Genomic DNA, 21,654 nt, shown 5'->3' with positions numbered 1-21,654 from the left:
TTCGGGATGGGGAGGGCCGTCTGGAATCGGCCAAGGTAAATAAGATGAACAGTCTGCACTTCTGCTGTAACTCGGCCAGAGTGCAGCTCAATGCTGATGAACAGGAGATCTTCAAGGCACAGAATCTGTGAGATGTTCCCTACTGCTCATTGCAGCACACGGCACTCAAGCCGAGTCCAATCTAATTAGTGAAGTTGATTGCAAAAAGTACATGAGGCAATAAATAAATTCACCTCTAAATTGCTACAGCTTTCCCCATGTTTTTACCCTGTACTCTGTGACCACAAGTTCCGCACGTGGACTCTTCACTCAAAGGTAGTTGCAGCTCTTAGTCAGCCCACAAACGGACTTCTAGCCACATTAACCTGTGACAAAACACAGCAGATCGTGTGGCCAAGGCACAGGCTGAATTTGACCTGAATTGGCTTTTGCCCTCTTCCTGTAAAAACTGGGAGAAGTGTGGTGGTTCGATAAAAGCAAACACAGGACTAAGTAAGCTGCAACATGCTTGTGTGACTACCTCACCATAGGTTTAGTTGATGTGGCTATAAAGCAGAAGGAACACTATGGCCACCCCAGGCTGTTGAGAGGGCTGTGGGGCCGTCACAAAGAATAAACAACAGATTTGACAAGGAGACAATAGAGGCTGCTTGAAACGGCAGCTGCTTCTTGGGGGAGAGGCTGTGGCTCCGTAGGAGGGCATCTGCTTTGCAAGCAAAAGGTTCCGGGTTCAATCTCCCTGCAGCCCCAGTCGAAAGGGCCAGGCAGCAGGTGATGGGGAAGGCCTGAGACCCTGGAGAGCAACTGAGATGCCAGTTTGAGCGGACTACGCTGAGCTTGACGGCCCTCTGGTCCCATTCAGCTTCGTGGGTGTCCTTCCCATTGAGAGAGGTCGTTCTTGCATGGCAAGAGACCCACACGCACACATCTGAGCACTCAGAGATAGCTGGAGTGGTGTGTAGAAGTGACACGCTTCAGGTATAAATCCTGCTTTTCCAGGGACCATGTGTGCTGTTGTTAAGGTTAATATCTTTTCTTTTAGATGTGCTCAGGTCTGTGCCAGCCAGAAGAATTCCAGCCCAGGGACCCAACCCAGGATTATATATTTCCTCCCGAACTCATGGTAGGAAATAATCCTTTTATGGGCGTTTGTTGTGAATGATTTCCAATAAAGGTATAGGTTTAAAGAAAAGGCCTGAATGAATGGTGGCTGGCAATGGAAAAATAAGCACCGCTAAGTGTTTGGGCTGAGTTCAGCGGCGCCCTCCCTTGTGGAAGCGCTAGCCCATTTCACCCCATTACAAGACAGCTATTAAAGAGTGCTTGTTTCTACTCTTAAAAACTGTTTCTTTAAACTTAACTTTAACATTCCCAAACTGATGCATCATTTTTGTGTTTCCTCCTGACAGAGGGTGGCTGAAGAGAACAAAGGAAGAACTCTGGTCTTCAATGGAGAACGGACTACGTGGATTTCTCCTGCAGCACTCCAGGAACTTCTGGGCCTGAAAGCCAATTACCCAAATGCCCCCCTTGTTGTGGGGAACACGAGTGTTGGTATGTAAAGAGCAATTCAGTAGTAAAAACAGCTCTAAGTGGTGGCCCATATTACCCAGCCCAAATAAAACATTTTTTACAAACGTGTCTGTGGGTAGGAGGGGAGGGACAGCAATGGTCCAGCAGATGGAAAAAGAAAAAAAACGGGGTTACGTTCCCCCTCCCCAGGCGGCCGGCTGGAAGGCTCATCCATAGCCCAGCCTGGCGGAACATCTCTGTCTTGCAGGCCCAGGGAAAAGATAATATATCTCGCTGGACCCAGGTCTCAGCAGACAGAGAGTTCCACCAGGTTGGTGTCACGATCAAAAAGGCCCTGCGTGTGCAGCACGAGGGAATGTCTCCAATGGAAACCACTGCAAATTTTAAGTGAGAAGAAGTTTGCAGATGGGCAGCAAGGAAATATTTTTCAACATAGAGAGAAACTGGTCACTTGGCCCTGCACCGGTAATGTCGTTGGTAACAGAATCCTGATGCAGCCATTGCCAACGTACTGAGCTCTCCACTGGTCACAGAAAGCACTTCAAGTGAGCTTCATTGGCGAGGCATGTGGAAGGAAGCCTACCTGGGCAGCAGAAGGGGAGGGCAGAGTCCTAAGTCAGCAGAACAGGTGTTGGGTTTTTTAAAAATGCTCTGTTATCTGAGACAAATTCCCTGCCAGTAGAAAATTACCACATCAAGGAGAAAGATGATAGATAGCCCAACCTTTTCCCAACTGAACTGTTTTTTAACTTGCAGGGTTTTTTTTAACATAAGAAGAGTTCTCAAAATTTGAGTTTCCCTCTTAACTAGCAAAATCAAAAAGAGTCCAGTAGCACCTTTAAGACTAACCAATTTTATTATAGCATAAGCTTTCGAGAATCAAGTTCTCTTCATCAGATGCCTGATGTTTTGATCAGGCATCTGATGAAGAGAACTTGATTCTCGAAAGCTTATGCTATAATAAAATTGGTTAGTCTTAAAGGTGCTACTGGACTCTTTTTGATTTTGCTACTACAGACTAACACGGCTAACTCCTCAGGATCTATGACCTCTTAACTAGATGTAGTAGCAGATCCCACATTCCATTAAATTGGTAATTACAGACCCGCAGAATATGCACAATCCTGTTAATTCTAGAAACAGTATTGTTGGGGCCAGTATAGATCCATAATCAAATATGATTATGAGAGGGGAGGGCGGTGGCAAGAGAGGGGTCAGAGGAGAGGCCCATCACTGCCTCCCATCCTTCTGCTACTTCTCTCTCGAAATCACTCCCCTGCTTCACCCCTTCATCAGCCGCTTGTTAGCTGCTCAGGCATAACACATATGAAGACACTGGCCGTTTTCACACTGCTTACTGGCCATGGAACATTGTGCCAAGCTCCCGGAACGACAGCGTCTTCCAGACGCGATTTCGTGGCCAGTAAGCAGTGTGAAAACGGCCATTGTTCTGCTACCATTTTGCCTAATTTCACTTTCATTGTCCTGGCTGATTTGCTTCCCTTTAGGGCTTGAAGTGAAAAAACTGGGTGTCCATTACCCAGTTCTCCTTCATCCTGCCAGGGTTCCAGATCTGCACGTCATCTACAGGACAGACAGTGGTGAGTCTCCAATTTACTGAAGAAGCCATTGGGGCAAATGGCTGGGACCAGGGTATGACCAGGAAACTATACTGAAGAACGGATTAGATTAAAAATGTGTATTACCATCTTTTTTTTTTTTTTAGGTACAGACAAGCAGTAATTCTTATCTTGTGGGTTCCAGTGCAGCTAAGATTAGTTATTAAGTCCCATTGAAACAGTGGATCAGATTAGTTGTGGGAGGCAGATAGCGTCATGCCACAAACAATGGTTTATAAATTCAACTGCTATTTCCAGCCTCTCTAATGAATGCCAGTTCTAACTCCAACTGAGCTTGCCAACTGTGACTACTAAAAGCATAATACCTGCTGAGCTTTATTTGGTTCCAGGGATAGTGGTAGGTGCGGCAACCCGCTTGGCCCAGCTGAGGGAAATCCTGTTAGATGTGGTCCCAGAACTCCCAGCGGAGAAGACAAAGATTTACTGTACTCTCTTGAAGCAGCTGAGAACCCTCGCGGGAGAACAGATCAGGAATCTGGCTGTAAGTTTAACCAAATGTTACCTTTCCCAATGTACAAATTACTGTATGTTTATAGATTACAGTTGTCTACATGTTTACAGAGCACAGAATACCTCGTGCCCTTTTCTGCCTGGACAGCACCGGTGAGAAATGGAAATCCCTTTAGATAAGGCCTGCTTCAAACCTGGTTCATGTATCTTCATCTAACCAGGGCCAGCCCCAAGTCATTTGATGCCCTGGGCAGGTATTTGAGTTTGTTAGCTTCACCTGTCTTCTCTCTGCTTCACAGTCTCTGTGTTACTTAGCTTTGGGGGACACTATAATAGGATTCTCCCAGAAAGCATTTTCTCATCCTACGGAGAGCCCTGATAGCACTGCTGAACATCTGCCATTGGCCATAGCCAGGGCTCTTTTTCTGGGGAAAGGGGTGATGGAACTCAGTGGGTTGCCCTCGGAGAAAATGGTCACATGGCTGGTGGCCCCGCCCCCTGATCTCCAGACGGAGGGGAGTTTAGATTGCCCTCCGTGCCGCTAAACTCCCCTCTATCTGGAGGTCAGGGGGCGGGGCCACCAGCCATGTGACCATTTTCAAGAGGTTCCGGAACTCCGTTCACCACGTTCCAGCTGGAAAAAAGCCCTGGCCGTGGCAGAAGGACTGGAAGGAAAGAAAGCAGACAATTATCTCTGGTTGTCCCTTCAGTTGTCTGACTTGCCTTCCCTCGTCTCCTTCAATCTGTACAGAACAGGCATGTTGCCCACGATGCCTGCTCCGAGCAGGAGATGTGGGTATAGATGTGTCCCTCTGTCTAAAACACTGATTCACAAATGCCTGGCCAAATCAAGAAGTCCCAACACTGTGGATTAGATCCAGGCTGAATTTTCTAGGGGTAGACTGGAAGTGTCCTGCCTCCTCCTCTCACTGCGGCCCACTGCTCTCCACAAAAAGCTGCTTGTGGGGGACAAGGGACCCCAAGGAATGTCATCGGGGGAGGGTGTCCGCAGCAGGAAGGGGGAATCAGTGGCAATTGCCAGTTTAGTTTGGCTGTAACCCAGTAGTTGGGAACCACTGTGTTATGTATGTCTGCCTGCATACATGCCATGAGCATATTATGTATTGCATATTAATCATCTGAGAATATGAGGAGTTCTGTGTACCATTCAAGAATTGTTATTTGGGAATTCAGTGTGTTATCTATGCTTTGAAGTGTAACCACTTTCACTTTTCTAGCCTGTGTCCTTGGAGTCAGCTGCACCGAGCCTAAACGATGGTTTCTCTGGGAACGGGGATGATTTCATACTCACTCTGTCAATGTAGTCTAAACTGTGGTACTTTTTGTCTCTGGGTTTCACGCCAGAATTTTAGCGGGCCTCTACCCTGAGGGTGGGAAGTTATCCTGGGCCGATTCCAGACGACTAACCTGAAGGCGCTGCATGCCGCCATGTTCCGGATCGCGACAGGGAAAACGCGAAATATCGCGTTTTCTCGCGCAAGTTTGGCGCGATGTCGTGCCAAACTTGCGCGAGAAAATGCGATATTTCGCGTTTTCCCCATCGCGATCCAGAACATGGCAGCATGCAGCGCCTTCAAGTTAGTCGTCTGGAATCGGCCCTGTATCTAACCCTCCTTTCCTTTAACACGTCACTTCTGCCAATGCACTTGTCTGAGCACCTTGAACCTGATGGATCTCTAATAAAGTTACTTCAACCAAATCACCTGTGTGTTTGCTGTGGAGAACTTGGGGATCTACTTGCCAAGGACTGACACACTGACAAGTTCACAAAAGAACATACCATTATAATGTTCGGAGACTATTTCACTCAAAGATAAGCACGTTTAAGGCCAATTGATTTCTGGTGCTTTTATCTTTTTCCCCATAAAGAGGAAAGCAGTCAAAGATGGTGATTTTTATCAGGCAACGATAAAAAAGGGAAGCGTTTATAAGCTTTCTGTTCAACATGCCACTTTTCCATTCTCAAACTTTCCAAGCCTGATTAATATTTAAAACAGCAGAACAAGTGATGGATCATATCTCTGACTCTGGTCATTCCAGCTATTGCCTGGCTTGCCTTGACTCATTCTCCCCCAACTGATACATGATGTCCAGGGAGGAGATCTGTGTCCTTTTAACAACAACAATAACAACAGTATGCTTATATACCCCTCTTCTAGACAGATTGGTGCCCCACTCAGAGTGGTGAACAAAGACAGTGTTATTATCATCCCCACAATGCAACCGGGGAGCTGGGCCCGAGAGGAGTGGCTTGCGCAAGGCCACCTGCAGAGTTCATGACAGTAGTTGAACAGGCAAAGTGCTGATTTGCAGCCCAACCACTTAACCATTATGCTACTGCCGCTTTCCTAATAACTGCACTTATACACCACTTTTCTAGGCAGATTAGTGCCCCACTCAGAGTAGTGAACAAACTCAGTGTTGTGCCTAAACCACTGATTCACAAATACTCCTATCAAGTCAAAAAGACCTATAGAATTCCACATCATTTCTAGGTTGGTCCTAAATCTTGTCCTGAAAATTAAAATGCTTCATTTTCCTCAGCCATGCCCCAGTTGTCTAACCTGCACAACCTGTAAACACTTTTTTTATTCAGAGCAACTCTGAAACAAATGGGTAACAAAGCTAAAAACACATTTGTTGACTCTCCCTTGCCAGCACCATCCCCAACCAACAGGCATCCTCAAATTTCTTAGAATCATAGAGTTGGAAGGGGCCATACAGACCATCTAGTCCAACCCCCCGCCCAGTGCAGGATCAGCCTGAAGCATCTCTGACAAGTATTCATCCAGCCTCTTCTGGAAAACTGCCAGTGAGGGGGAGCTCACCACCTCCCTAGGCAGCTGATTCCACTTTTGAACTACTCTGACTGTGAAAAAGTTTTTCCTAATATCCAGCCGGTACCTTTGTGCATGTAATTTAAGCCCATTGCTTCGGGTCCTACCCTCTGCTGCCAACTGGAACAGCTCTTTGCCCTCCTTCAAATGACAGCCTTTCAAATATTTAAAGAGAGCAATCATGTCCCCCCTCAACCTCCTCTTCTCCAAACTAAACATTCCCAAGGCCCTCAGCCTTTCCTCGTAGGGCTCAGTCTCCAGACCCCTGATCATTCTTGTTGCTCTCCTCTGCACCCTCTTGATTTTGTCCACATCCTTTTTGAAGTGAGGCCTCCAGAACTGCACACAATAATCCAGTTGTGGCCTGACCAAGGCAGTATAGAGAGGGGCTATGACCTCCTGCGATTTTGATGCTATGGCCCCTGTGATACAACCCAAGACTGAATTAGCCTTTTTTGCCACCGCATCACACTGACTGCTCATATTCAGTTTACAGTCCACTCTTACCCCAAGATCCTTTTCACATATACTACTGCCCAGAAGTGTATCCCCCATCCAGTATTTGTGCTTCCCATTTTTGTGGCCCAGATGTAATACTGTACACTTGTCTTTGTTGAATTGCATTCTATTCACAGCTGCCCACTTCTCCAGAGTATTCAGGTCTTGTTGAATTTTAATTCTATCTTCTTGGGTGTTTGCTACTCCTCCCAATTTGGTATCATCAGCAAATTTAATGAGCAGCCCTTCCACTCCTTCATCCAGATCATTGATAAAAATATTGAAAAGTACCGGGCCCAAAACCGAGCCCTGCGGCACCCCACTGGACACCTCCCTCCAATCTGATGAAACGCCGTTGACCACCACTCTTTGAGTGCGGTCCTCCAACCAGTTCCCTATCCACCGAACTGTCCTATAGTCCACTCCACAGTCTTCCAGTTTGCCCATCAGAATGTCATGGGGGACCTTATCTTTTTTTTTTTAAAAGATTTTTATTGGGTTAGAACATTAATATTTTTACATTACATTACATTCAATTATCCCCTAATTTTTCGTTTCTAACCCCCTCCCTTTCCCCCCCTTTTGTTGACTTCCAACAGCTTTCCCACCCTCTGTCCCTTTTCCCTTACTTCTATTAACTTCCTCTGTCTAAAACAAATATATATTCTCCATTATATTAAGCAGTACATCTTTAACTCTTTTACTTATTATACATCCAAACTATACTTCTTTAGATAAACAATTTATCCCATTTTCCAGTTTTGAATATTTCTATATATCATAAACCATAAAAATTTCCCACATTTGAATCAAACAATTTGATTTGTTCTCTATATATTAATCATTTCTTCTTTTTATAGTATTTCTATATAACTCATCACATAGTCAGTCGTTTTAACTCTTCTATACATTCAGTTTGGTGCATATAAGTCTTATCAAGTAAAAAAAAAATATTGTTAATTACTCAATCCTCATGTTTAAACCGTTAATTATTCTCTATCAATATTCTATCAATTAACCTTTAGATATCTATATATATCTCAATCAATTAATTAATCTAACTGCTTATAAATTCACATTTCTCTTCCTCCCCCGGTAAAGTCACCCCTCTCTTTTATGCTTTTGTTGTACTTCAGTAGTTCTCAAACTGCCACAGTTTTCCTCCCACCTCCCACTTCTTCTCCAGATATTGTTTCAGCTTCTCCCAGTCTGTGTTAAACTGCCCTGAGTCCAGATCTCTCAGTTTTCTTGTCATCTTATCCATTTCAGCCATGTACAGCAATTTGTAGATCCAATCTTCAATAGTTGGCACTTCTTGTACTTTCCATTTCTGCGCATACAAAAGTCTAGCTGCTGCAGTCATATAGAATATCAACGTCCTATGATGGGCTGGAATTCCCTCCATTCCCAAGTTTAGCAGCAGGAGTTCTGGGTTCTTATTTATTTGAAACTGTAAAATTTCACTCATTTCTCTTATTATTTCCCCCCAGAACTGCCTAGCTACCTCACACGACCACCACATATGGTAGAGGGAGCCCTCATGCTTCCTACATTTCCAGCATTTATTAGAAGTGTTCAAGTTCCCTAGCGCAATCTTCTTTGGTGTCATGTACCAACGATAAATCATTTTGAAAATGTTCTCTTTAATATTAATACATGTCGTTGTCTTCATTGTAGTTTTCCACAAGTATTCCCATGCCTCCATTGTTATTTCTTTATTAAAGTTTATAGCCCATTTCACCATTTGTGTTTTAACTATCTCATCCTCGGTATACCATTTCAACAGTACTTGGTATACCTTGGATATTCTTTTCTTGTCTTCTTTAAGAAGGGTCTGCTCTAGTTCCGAGTTCTCTGTTCGTATGCCCCCTTTTGCAGAGTCCGAATTATATAAGTCTCTAATCTGTCTATACTGGAACCAGTCATAGTTAGGTGATAGTTCCTCTTGCGTCTTTATTCTAAGTTTAGATACTTCAGTTTTAGTTATTTCTTTGTACGTTAAACATTGTTGTTCATTATCAACAGCTCTCGGATCTATCACTTCGTATGGAACCACCCACAAGGGGGTTCCTTCTTGTAGGTAAATTCTGTACTTCTTCCAGATTGTATATAAACTTCTCCTTACAAAATGATGCAGGAACATCGAGTTGACCTTTACTTTGTCATGCCATAGGTATGCGTGCCATCCAAAAAATTTTTTATATCCCTCTAGGGCTAATAATTTCTTATTCTTTAATGTCATCCACTCTTTTAACCAAACTAGGCAGATTGCATCATGATAAAGTCTCAGGTTGGGCAGTTGCATTCCGCCTCTTTCCTTTGCATCTTGTAGAACTTTTACTTTCACTCGAGGCTTCTTGCCTGCCCAAACAAAATCTGATATTTTCCTCTGCCATTTTTCAAATTGTTTGGAGTCTCTGATGATTGGTATTGTCTGTAGCAAAAACATTACTCTTGGTAACACATTCATCTTAACTGCTGCAATCCTGCCCAACCGTCATGGGGGACCTTATCAAAAGCTTTACTGAAATCCAGATAAATCACATCAACAGAGTTCCCCCGATCCAGTAAGCTGGTCACTCGATCAAAGAAGGAAACCAGGTTGGTCTGGCAAGATCTGTTAGGAACAAAACCATGCTGACGTCCCCGGATCACTGAGTGGTCCTTCAGATGCTTACAAATTGATCCCTTTAAAATCTGTTCTAATATCTTCCCAGCAACAGAAGTCAGACTGACCGGCCTGTAGTTTCCCGGGTCATCCTTCCTCCTTTTCTTAAAGATTGGGATAACATTCTCTCTTCTCCAATCTTGTGGCACATCCCCAGGCCTCCAGAAGGCCTTGAAGATGATGGACAGGGGTTCTGCAAGTTCTCTGGAAAGTTCTTTCAGCACTCTTGGGTGCACCCCATCCGGCCCAGGGGATTTGTATTCATCCAGTGCAGCCAGATGCCTCTCCACTACCTCTCTGTCAATGTCAATTTGCCACTCAGGTGTCCTGCCACATTTTCTACTATCTCTAGATGTGCCTGAGTTCTTCAGGGAGAAAACAGAGGCGAAAAAGTCATTAAGCCTGTCTCCTTTTTCTCTGTCCTGCACTAGAGTTTCTCCATCTACTCCCAACAGTGGTCCAATTGCCTCTTTTACCTTGCGTTTGCTTCTCACATATCTGTAGAAGTTTTTCTTGTTGTAGCGAGCCCTCCTGGCCAGACCCAGCTCGTACTGAGCTTTGGCCTCTCTGATGGCTGATCTGCAGTACCCAGTAACCCTCATATACTCCTCTTTAGAGGTCTGCCCTTCTCTCCATTTCCTGAACATTTCCTTTTTCTCCCTTAGCTTATTCTGGAGCTCTCTGTGCATTCACATTGGTTTCTTGGAGCCCTTACCATGTTTCCATCTTGCTGGCATAGTGAGGGCTTGAGCTTGCAAAAGCTCGCGTTTGAGAATGGCCCACCCTTCACTCGCTCCTTTCCCTTCCAGCACACTCCCCCACGGAATGACTCTCTTCAAGCCTCTGAGTTCATCGAAATTGGCCCTACGAAAATCTAACCTAGATTTTGAAACAATCTAACCTAAATTTGAAACAGAAGGATGTGGTCCTAGAAGGACTAGCATAAAACATCTAGGTATATAGTAGTATGGGCAAAGGACATCGCTTTGGGGGAAGACGGCATTGGATTGGTGTGGTATCGAGGTGCCTCCATATCATTTTTAAGTCTAGAAACCTCAGTTGTCATTAAAGAAATTATTTTGCTCATTTGGATAGGTACGCACTAATTGAATCTCCTGAAATCTATAAAGAGGTTGCATTTTAAGTCTGTATGTCTATGTATGAGAGAGGGAAAATCAATTCATAATAATAGTAGTAATAATAGAAAAGTCATTCTTTGTCAGTCTTTAGGAGGACACATAGTAAGCAGAGGGTCGCCATGGGACCTGAACCCCGTCCTAGCCGCTGGGAAAGCTATTCTCAATGTGGCATCAAGAGGTAAAAGCCTGTATTATCTGTTAATAAAACTTGATTTTGAATTAATAATGAAGAGAACAACATGGTGTGCAGTAGGTATCTCTATGTCTAATAACCGTCAATGCCTCCCCCCCACCTCCCACCCCCCGCCATGAGGATCAACAGGAAAATGGTGCCAGATAGTGAGAGGAGAGGCGAAAAATAAACATAACTTATGGTCTACCTATTCTTGAAAAAAAAATTGTATGGTGATGTTACATATTATAAAGTTTATGGCACATAAACATGACCAGATGCAACATCAGAGAGGATGATCAGTAAGAGAAAATTCTGTGGTATTTACCAAAAACAAAAGAGTTTACAAGCATGCTGGTTTAAACCTGCAAAACTCTGAGCGCACCTTAGTGGCAGTGGGAAATGGAAGTCACATGCCGTGCCACCCTTCGCAGCGTGACCCCAGGCTGAGGTCATTAGATCCACTCAGAAGGGTTACTTTGGGTTGCCTTTTAGCTAGATGGATGTAACTCTACTTAGCGTTGCACTGCAGTTTTGCTAACCTGGATCAGCTGGTTTGATGCATTGAGAAGACTCAATATTTCCATTTGTTATACGATATGTGAATAAGACTGGTAAAATGTTAATAGATCTCATGTTCATACAGCATGGGTGCCTGGGTGGGTGAGGGTGGGTGTCTGTGAGTGTCATGTGCTGAGTAAGATTTATATCTGCGAAGAGCAGACGATGTAAAGGTTATGCTTTTCTCTAACAGGTGGAATGCGGCAGATTCCCCTGAATGACGAATTCCTGGCACGGTTGCCAGAGGCAGACCTTTTGCCCAATGAAGTCATCGTCTCTGTTTTGATTCCATTCTCCAAAGAAGTGAGTGCGTTAGGGGCTTTACCGTTAACTCAGGTCATGGCTCTTTGCTCTTATTCGCCCACCTACAGATGTTTTACAGGGTTTTCCAACACACTGTGGGGAAATGGGACTCTTAAGCCTTCATTTCAGACACACACGAGTGAGAAAGTCACTTAACTGTTCCAGGTCTCCTGCCTAGCCAGGTTTATCTCTCATGCTACTCTCTCTTCTTATCTCTCTTCCCATCTCACTACAAATGCTAATTTGTCCCTTTACGTCCTGATGCCCTCCTTGTAACACCTCACTCACCTTTGGCTGGGATATAAAGGCTCAGGGATCTCCATTCCTACTCAGGTCTACTGCAGTAAAGTGTAGAACTCAAATGTTCTCGGATAAATGCTGTGCCCTTAAAAGGTTGGCTACAGCAGCAACAAATATCATCTGTTGCTTCTTTTATTCATCTGGGGCTCAATATATTCCAGCTGCCATCAAACTCTTCAACTCCAAGGTGGCTGTGTGAAGTTCATAGGGGGCGGGTATTTGGATTGATAAAATAGGGGAGCCCTTTGATTCAATTCTCCTTAAATTTCTGTGTTCCGTCTCTGGAATTCCAAGCTGTGGATCTCCAAGCTGAACTGGGACAATCATCTCTTGAAGCTTGATCTTGGCTGAAGGCTTTTTCTCTTAAAGTCAACATTTTACGCTCTGACATCAAGAGGGATACCCTGGTTTAATCAGAGAGGACTCTTAGTTTTCCCATTGGGGTAAACTTGTAGAGCAACGATGTCAGCTCCTTAACCTTCCCTTGGACTCCCTTCATTTAGTCACCAAACAAGAAGCATGATTAAGAAACTTTTAAGCTTCACGGGGAACTTGGGGCTGCTGGATTTTCTTGGGGGACGGGACGGGAGGTAGCATTATAGAGCAGGGACAAGGTTGGGAATTAGGATTTCTGGGATTCTTAGGAGGGGGTTAGGTTTGATCTGGTTAATAAGGGTTAAGAGTGAGTCTCTTATCTACTGAAGTCCACTGCATAGTTTTTCTTCGCTGTGTGTGGGGGGGGGGAGAAGATGAGTGTCAGGCTATGGATGACAGGATGTAGCAATTAGATCCCTGGACCATTGCATCAAGACACAGGTTCTTGGGTAAATGACTTTTATTCAGAAATCAGATCTTTTCCACATACAGGTCCATAAGACTACTTAGAAGCAAGGCAGACATCTAAGCAGCAAGAGTAGAAGTTGACAGGAATGGCATCATGTGAGAGAAACTTCTCTTTTAACATTCGAGTGTACTCCTTTCTCCCCCCTCCCAAATGTAAACAATACTTTAGCGCTCTTTCTGTGTGAGAACATTTCACATATTTGTGATACCACATTGAGTTACTAGGAAGCAAGATACAGCACTGTCTGGGAATGAGCACAAGGTCATAAACACTGGAAGCAGTTACAGTCCAACAGATAAACACCTGTGAAAGCCCGAGAAAAGAAGAGTTATGACACCAGCAAAGTGATATTGAGCTATAACAGGATACATTGTGTTAAACAGAACAGAATCAAAATTGGCATGGATGGGGCTAAGACATGACATTCTGCCCCCTTAAAGATGGCCCCTCTCCCAAAGGTTTGTCAGGATAGCATCTATGGAACTTTGAAATCAATCTGGGTGCATTTATATGGGATTGCTCTACCCATTCTCTGTACGATTCATCAAAGTTCTTCCACCTGTCCAGGTAAAAGAGTTGGTTATGCTTCAGTTTTGAGTCTAGGATTTCTTCCACTTCATAGTGAATATGTCCATCCACTAGCATTGGATGTGGGGGCCCCTTTTCTGGATGCCACTGGTCCGGAAAGGGAGCCCTCTTTAGAAGACTGAAGTGGAACACTGGGTGGATTTGTTTTAAGTTTTTTGGAAGTTCAATTTCTACAGTCACATTATTGATTAACTTCTTTACAGGAAAAGGGCCCAGATATCTCCATCCTAGCTTTTTACTAGGTTGTTCCCCTTTTATGTTTTTGGTGGAGATGTATACAAAATCTCCTGGTTTCAGTTCCCACTGCTCTGAGCACTTCCTGTCAGCAATTTTTTTGTAATCTTCTTTTGCTTTGTCCAAAGTCTTTTGAATGACTCCCCAATGGGAAGTTAAATTAGTCCACCATTCCTCCAGGTCTCCTCCCTGTGAGGATGCAGGGGCTGTGGCGAAAGGCAGGGCGTTTCCTTCCTATCCATGTATGATTTTGAATGGGGTAGCCCCTGTTGCAGAGTGTACTGAGTTGTTATACGCATTTTCGGCAAAATCAAGAAAATCCAACCAATCATCTTGTTGATAGTTAATGTAGCATCTTAGAAACTGTTCAAGCACTTGATTTGTGTGTTCTGATTGTCCATCACTTTGGGGATGATAAGCGGAGCTAATTCCTTGTTCAATCCCTGCAAGTTTAAGAAGCTCCCGCCAGAAGTTGGCAATGAACTGTGGTCCTTGGTCAGATGTTACCTTATTAGGAAACGAGTGGTAGGTAGGTATTTATTGTAACGGTCCTTAGACCAGCTATACATAATAAATCAAAGTGTAACAAGATAAAATACATTGTTTAAAATTCATATACTTCAAATAAAATATCCTAATACAGCAATATAGTGGTAGGCTTAACCAAATCCTGAGTGAATTTTGTTTCGCTGTATTCCCCTGATATAAAAACAGTATTAGGCAGATGTCTTTAAAACTTAATCAGGATGAGGAGACTCCCTCATGGCCATTCCAGTATTTGATGGTCTGTTTTGTTGTGCAATCACCTGGGCACAAAACTTAGCTGTTATTCTAGTGACAGCTGGATTTTTGTCAGCCAATAGCTTTGCCAATGGTATCTTATCTGGTAACCCCTCCAGACCAGATAACGAGGGAAGAATAGTCAAGTCTCTAGTCCTTTTCTGGAAGGGACAGTGAAAAAACGTGTTCCAGGGTTTTCACCTCTCCAAGGGGACACCCGCAAATCCTTTGCGCATACGGTAACTTCTTATATCCCCCTTCCATTACCTTGGATGGCATGGCATCACATCCCGCTAGAGTGAAAGCCCTCCTATAGGGAGGGAATTCTAAACTATTTAGATACTGGACCATCTTCATATGGTATCTGGATTCCTCTAATGCTCTAAATTTAGGATTTTTTATTATGTCTTGCTGACGCTCCATGTCACATACCCTTTGTTTTATTTGTAACTTTGCAGCATCAAAACTTTGGGACAACAGAGCTTCAAGAGAGAAGCCCATCTTTTTTAACTTACTCTCAGTTAGCTGTAGCCACTTTAGGAAACGAGTGCAGTTTCACTATATGCTTCAAGAACAGGCTGGCTAGTTTCTTAGCTGTAGGTATTGCAGTACAAGGAATAAAATAAGCCTGTTTTGAAAAGAGATTCACCACTACTAAAATGACTGTGTATCCTTTAGAGGGGGGAAGATCAGTAATAAAGTCCATTGAAATCACAGCCCATGGTCTGGGAGGAGTTTCTAATGATTTTAATAGTCCAGGGGGTTTCCCCTTCCTTGATTTTCCCATTATACACACTGGGCAGGAGGATATGTATTGAGACACATCTTTTCTTATTGCGGGCCACCAAAATTGTCTTTGTACTAAGTGTAAAGTTTTAAGATATCTGAAATGTCCTGCAGTTTTTTCATCATTACATTGGTGCAAGATTTCCTTTCTTAAGCTGATTGGGATATACCAATCCCCTTGTACCAGTGGCCATCCCCCACCTGTTTCAGTTCAGCTTTGGGCACTTGTTCCTCCTCCTTTTCAATTTCCACTTTTACTCTCTCTCCCCACTCGGAGAAATCAGGTTTCAGGCTGCTCTGCATTTTTGCAGCTTGACTACATGTTTTCATCACACCTCCCAATTGAGCTTGTGAGAAAACTGTATCAATTATCTCCTCCCTCTGGCTGTCATGTTGGGGCATGTGTGAAAGGACATCCACTAGGAAATTCGACTGCCCAGGGAGGTATTTCAACTTGAAGTTGAATTTAGAGAAGAATTCCGGACTTCTGGTTTGGGATCCATGGAGGTCTAACGCAGCTGTAAGAGCTGAGCTGTCTGTGCCGCTGTTTGGAAGGCTGGTGGGGCAAAAACAGCCCGCAGCCACCTGTTCTCAGGTGGGGAACAGGCGAGTATGCTCGTGCACCTGAGGGCGCGTCGATCTCGGGTGAGGAGGGAGTTCCACGCAACGAACTCCAGCCCACCCTTGAGGTCCCACCCGAAGAAAGGTTGCCTAGATTTCTGCAGTGGCTCTGGAGTCAAATTTTTGACATAAGACCTTCATGCCCAAGCTTCAGTGAAACAGCAAGGGGCTTTGGACTTAATTGAAAAAAAGAAGCAGTGATTACAACCCAAGAAAAATGCCTAAGAAGGTAAAAATCGCTATCTCAATACAGGACAGATTTTAAAAAGAATTAAGTGGTTAAAGTGGATTTAAGAACTGCTACAGACTGGGAACGTAAGGGGGAAGACTCCAGCAAGAAAAATTTTGAAAAAGTAATTTTGCATAAGAAGTGAGCATGGAAATTGGATTATTGTTTACATACCTGCGGCCGGGAAGAGATAATGGGCTGTGAGAAAGTTTAAAAAATCGCAAGAACTGCTGTGTAACAAAGGGGAACAGGAAGTACGTCAAAACCATAAAGAGACTGGTGAGAAGGGTTCATGTTTGAAAGCCGGAAGAAGGGCGACGCCATTTTGGAATAGGGCAAGGCAAGACCTCAATCAAAATGGAAGTAGGCCATCTTTGAAGAGGGTAAGGGCAAATACCTCAGTATAAAACCATAGAGAAAAAATGCCCGACATTTTGAACACGTTGAAATAGCGTTTAGCTAAAATAAACTGGATTTGGGCTTTTAAGAACGTCAGAAAGTAATAAATTAGCGCCACGGAGTTAAGGAAATGGGCAGACTCGTGGGAGCGAAGCAGAGCAAGCCCCACGATGTCGAAGAAAGACTGGCAAACTGCAATGGATAATTTGGACAAAAAAGTTTCAGAAGGGAATAAAGAGCTTAAAGACATGATGTTAGAGATGGTGAAAGAATTAAAAGACTTTAAAGAGACACTTAAATTAGAAATGGCAGAACTGACGAAAGGTATGGATAAAATACAAAATGACCTACAAGGTACACAGCAGAGAGTTAATGCAGTCGAGGAAATGGTTGAGATGCTGGCAAACGTGCATAAGACCGAGATGAGGGGAATGAGAGGAAGAATGGCTGTTGCGGAATGTAAACAGATGGAAAAACAATTAAGATTTCGTGCGATCCCAGAAGTGGAAGGAAAAACACCCAGAGATCAGATTACAGAGATTTTGGCAGGTTACCTGGGGAAGGAGGAGGAAGAGATTGCAGCTTTCCTAGATGTGGTATACAGAATCAATTCCAGATTTGCAGCCCAGAGGAAATTACCAAGGGACATGATTGTGCAGTTCACGACCAGAAACACAAGAGAATTAATTGTGAGCAAACAATTTCAGGATCCATTAGAAGTCGATGGAAAAGAGGTGAGAATCATGAAGGAGTTACCCAGATCGGTGCTGTTGGAGCGGAAAAAATACAGAGAACTGGTTCAGATGTTAAAGGAGTTGAAAATCAGGTACAGATGGGAAATACCAGAAGGACTGACATTTGAGTTTGGGGGAGTAAGGAAGAGCATCAGATCCGCTCAGGAGATGGAGACTTTTATTAGGGAAAATGAAAAGGACTTATCAAAAAGTATAAGAAAGTGATCATGGAGTGTAAGATTATATCTTGGAATGTTAACAGACTAAATTCACCTTGTAAACGTAGATCTATTTTCCACTGGCTGATAAAACAAAAATGCAATATAGTCTGTCTGCAGGAAACATATTAGAAAGCAAGATGTAAAATATTTGAAAATTGCTAAATTGGGAAAAGAATTTGTTGTTGCTTCTAAAAAGAAAAAGCGAGGTGTTGTATTATATATAAAAGATGAATTGCAGCCCAGACTAGTGCTAAATGATGCAGAAGCCAAATATGTAGCAGTGGAAATTATATGGAATTCTAAGAAGATATTGTTGATTGGGATCTATGCACCTAATGGTGCAAAAGAGAACTTTTTTAAGGACTTAGAGAAACAATTGGATGACTTGTCTTATGATCACATAATCCTGGCAGGTGACTTCAATGGAGTTACAAATTTGGAAGAGGATAAGCAGTCTAAAACAGCTCACAAAAAAAGAGGACTATTGCCAAAGACTTTTTTTGGACTTAAGGAACAAGAAAACCTTAAGAAAACCTTAAGAAAAGATGTATGGAGGAGACAATATCCTAAAAATAGACAATACACATTTTACTCTGCAAGACACTTCACACTATAAAGAATTGACATGATCTGGGCCTCCAAAGATTTGGCACTATGGACTAGAGATGTGGAGATAATGCCTAAGGTAGGCTCAGATCACAATCCAATTATGTGGAGATTTGGGAAAAATTTCAAAAGGAAAGGATGGAGAATAAATGAAGATCTGTTACAAACAGAAGAAAATATTGCATTGCTACGAAGAGAGACCAAATTCTTTATACAGTACAACTTGAATAAAGAAGTGCCGACTAATAAGGTATGGGACACCTACAAAGCAGTGATAAGAGGCATACTAATGGACTTGAATGCAAGGAGTAGGAGGAAAAAGGAGGAAAAGAGATCTGAAATTTTGGACAAAATTAAAGCCAAAGAGACACAACTCAAGAAAAGACCGGGGGAAAAGAAAATTTATCAGGACATTAAAATTTTGCAGGAACAATTGTCGGCAATGGATAATAAAGAACTAGAATGGAACCTTAAGAGGATGAACCAGAGGTCGTTTGAAGGTGCCAATAAACCCGGGAAGTACTTGGCGTGGCAATTTAAAAAAAGGAAGGAGAAGAAAATTATAAGTAAAATTTTGGAAGGGGATAAGGTGTTGATGGATCAAGATGCCATTAGTAGAGCCTTCTTTAAATTTTATGCAAAACTGTACCAAAAAAAAGAAGTGAGTAAGAGTTCAATTGCGGAATATTTAGAGAAGATGAAAATCCCGACAATCTCTGAAAAATGGAAAGAGAAACTAAATAAGGAAGTGACAGAAGAAGAAATAAGGGACGCTATACAATCAACCAAACTAGGGAAGGCACCAGGACCAGATGGCCTAACGGCAAAGTTTTACAAAGTGATGGTTAATGAACTGGCGCCCTTCCTGAAAGAGGCAATGAACGGAGCAATGCAAAACCAAAGAGTTCCTGATTCATGGAATGAAGCCAACATATCACTGATTCCGAAGGAGGGTCAAGATTTGACGAATGTTAAGAATTATAGACCAATTTCCTTGTTGAATAATGACTATAAAAAGTAGATTTTTAAACTGCAACAGACTAGTGAAAAGGAGGGGAAGACTCGGCAGGAATTGAATTTAAAAAGAGACTAAGTTTAAAGAAGTTATTAAAGAAATGGGACTATTGTTTTGAATACCTGTGGCTTTGGAGCTGTGAGAAAAAGACACCATCGCGAGATCTGCTGTGGGAAGACGGGAGACAGGAAGTGCGTAATAACAATAGAGTGGCTGGAGAGAAGCGGCCCTTGCTGGAGGGCAGGAAGTAGGGAATCGCCATTTTTGAAAGGGGAAGGGTCGCGGCTTCAGCGGAAGAGGAAGTAGGCCATCTTGGATTACAAAATCATAGAGAAACCATAGAGAAAAGACGCCCGACATTTTGGACTCTTTAAAATTTAATTTCTATAAGAAGACCGGGACATTTAAAATAGAAAAACGTTAAATTTTACGCCACGGAGTTAAGGAAGAGAGCGGATTCGTGGGAGCGAGCTAAAGCAAGCCCCACGATGTCAAAAAAAGAGTGGCAATCGGCAATAGAAAACCTGGATAAAAACCTGGACAAAAAACTTTTAGATATGATTAAAGAACTTAAGGACACGAAATTGGAGCTGATAAAAGAGGTTAAAGAGGTTACACAGACAGTAAAATCGGAGCTGTCAGAAGTGAAAAAAGGTATGGAAACAATACGAAGTGAATTACAAGGAACGCAGCAGAGAGTTAAAACAGTAGAAGACGCGATGGAGAATTTAGCAGACACGCAACAAACAGAGATGAGATTGGTGAAGGGGAGAATGTCAGTTGCAGAAACTAAACATATGGAGAAGCAGCTACGTTTTCGTGGCTTGCCAGAAGTGGAAGGAAAGTCAGCGCAAGAACAGATGACTGAGGTGTTGGCTGAGTACCTGGGGAAGGAGGAGGAGGAAGTTGTGGCTATCCTAGATGTGGCATACCGTGTGAATTCGAGAATAGCAACCCAGAGGAAACTACCAAGAGATGTGATTGTGCAGTTTACAACACGAAATATGAAAGAGAGGATTGTGACAAAACAGTTTCAAGATCCATTGGAGATTGATGGCAAGACGATTATTATAATGAAGGAACTGCCCAGATCAGTGTTACTGGACCGGAAAAAATATAAAGTGCTAATTCAGATTTTGAAGGACATGAAAATCAGGTACAGATGGGAGTTACCGGAAGGAGTGTCCTTTGAGTTTGGAGGGGCCAAAAAACGCATCAGATCTGAGCGAGAGATGGAGCGATTTATTAAGGACAATGAAAAAGACTTACCAACAAGATCATGAGTATGGAGTGTAAAGTATTATCTTGGAATGTAAATGGACTAAACTCACCGAATAAGAGGAAAAATACTTTTCACTGGCTACTAAAACAAAAATGTGACATTGTTTGTTTGCAAGAGACCCATATTAGAAAACAGGATGTAAAATATCTAAAATCTGGAAAATTGGGCAAAGAATTTGTAGCGGCCTCCAACAAGAAAAAAAGAGGAGTGGTGTTGTACATAAAAGAGGAGCTACAGCCAAAATTTGTTATGAGAGATGTGGAAGCTAGATTTGTAGCAGTGGAATGTATTTGGAATTTAAAGAGAGTGTTGGTAGTCGGACTTTATGCACCTAACGGTGCAAAAGAAAGCTTCTTTGAGGATTTAAGGAAGCATTTAGACGATCTTGCATACGACCAGATAATTCTTGCTGGAGACTTCAATGGAGTGACAGACTTGGAACTAGACAAAAAGACTACAACGGTACAAAAGAAAAGAGGACTATTACCAAAGCTTTTTTTTGAGTTGATTCAACAAGAGACTCTTGAAGATGTATGGAGGAGAGAATATCCTAAAAGCAGACAGTTTACTTTTTATTCTGCAAGGCATTCTACATTATCAAGAATTGATATGATCTGGGCCTCAAAAGACTTAGCATTATGGACTAAGGAGGTAGAAATAATGCCTATGGTAGGCTCAGATCACAACCCAATTATGTGGAAATTTGGAAAAAAGAGAAAAAGGAAAGCATGGAGAATAAATGAGGACTTGTTACAGGAAAGAGAGAATATGGAAATACTGAGAAGAGAGACAAAGTTTTTTATACAATACAACGTGAATAAAGAAGTACCAACCAATAAAGTTTGGGATGCTTACAAGGCGGTTGTAAGGGGCATACTAATGGACTTAAATGGTAGAGCAAGAAAGAAGAAAGAGGAGAAAAGACAAGAGATTGAGGAGAAAATAAAAGCCAAAGAAATACAGCTAAAAAAGAGACCAGGGAAAAAGAAGGTATACCAGGAAATTAAAATACTTCAAGAACAGCTAACAGCAATGAGCAATAAAGAATTGGAGTGGAATCTCAAAAGACTGAACCAAAAAGCGTTTGAGGGTGCTAATAAACCTGGGAAGTACCTGGCATGGCAATTGAAGAAGAAAAGGGAAAAGAAGATAATAAATAAAATTTGCGAAGATAACAAAACGTATTTGGAGCA

General features: G+C 42.6%; 1 protein-coding gene across 1 annotated transcript in view; it reads left to right on the top strand.

The window, feature by feature from the left end:
- Positions 1-21,654, top strand: part of LOC129324994 (aldehyde oxidase 3-like) — a 123,929-nt gene that overhangs the window by 19,879 nt on the left and 82,396 nt on the right. Inside the window, exons 8-13 of the mRNA XM_054972477.1 lie at positions 1,043-1,123; positions 1,410-1,554; positions 3,042-3,134; positions 3,503-3,654; positions 10,871-10,964; positions 11,713-11,822. Coding sequence (XP_054828452.1) covers positions 1,043-1,123; positions 1,410-1,554; positions 3,042-3,134; positions 3,503-3,654; positions 10,871-10,964; positions 11,713-11,822 — 675 coding nt within the window. The remainder of the gene's footprint in view (positions 1-1,042; positions 1,124-1,409; positions 1,555-3,041; positions 3,135-3,502; positions 3,655-10,870; positions 10,965-11,712; positions 11,823-21,654) is intronic.

The sequence above is a fragment of the Eublepharis macularius genome, chromosome 2 (genome assembly GCF_028583425.1).
Source record: "Eublepharis macularius isolate TG4126 chromosome 2, MPM_Emac_v1.0, whole genome shotgun sequence".
In the NCBI taxonomy this organism is placed as follows: domain Eukaryota; kingdom Metazoa; phylum Chordata; class Lepidosauria; order Squamata; family Eublepharidae; genus Eublepharis; species Eublepharis macularius.
The sequence above is the reverse complement of the archived record's forward strand: the minus strand, read 5'-3'. Positions and strand labels throughout refer to the sequence as shown.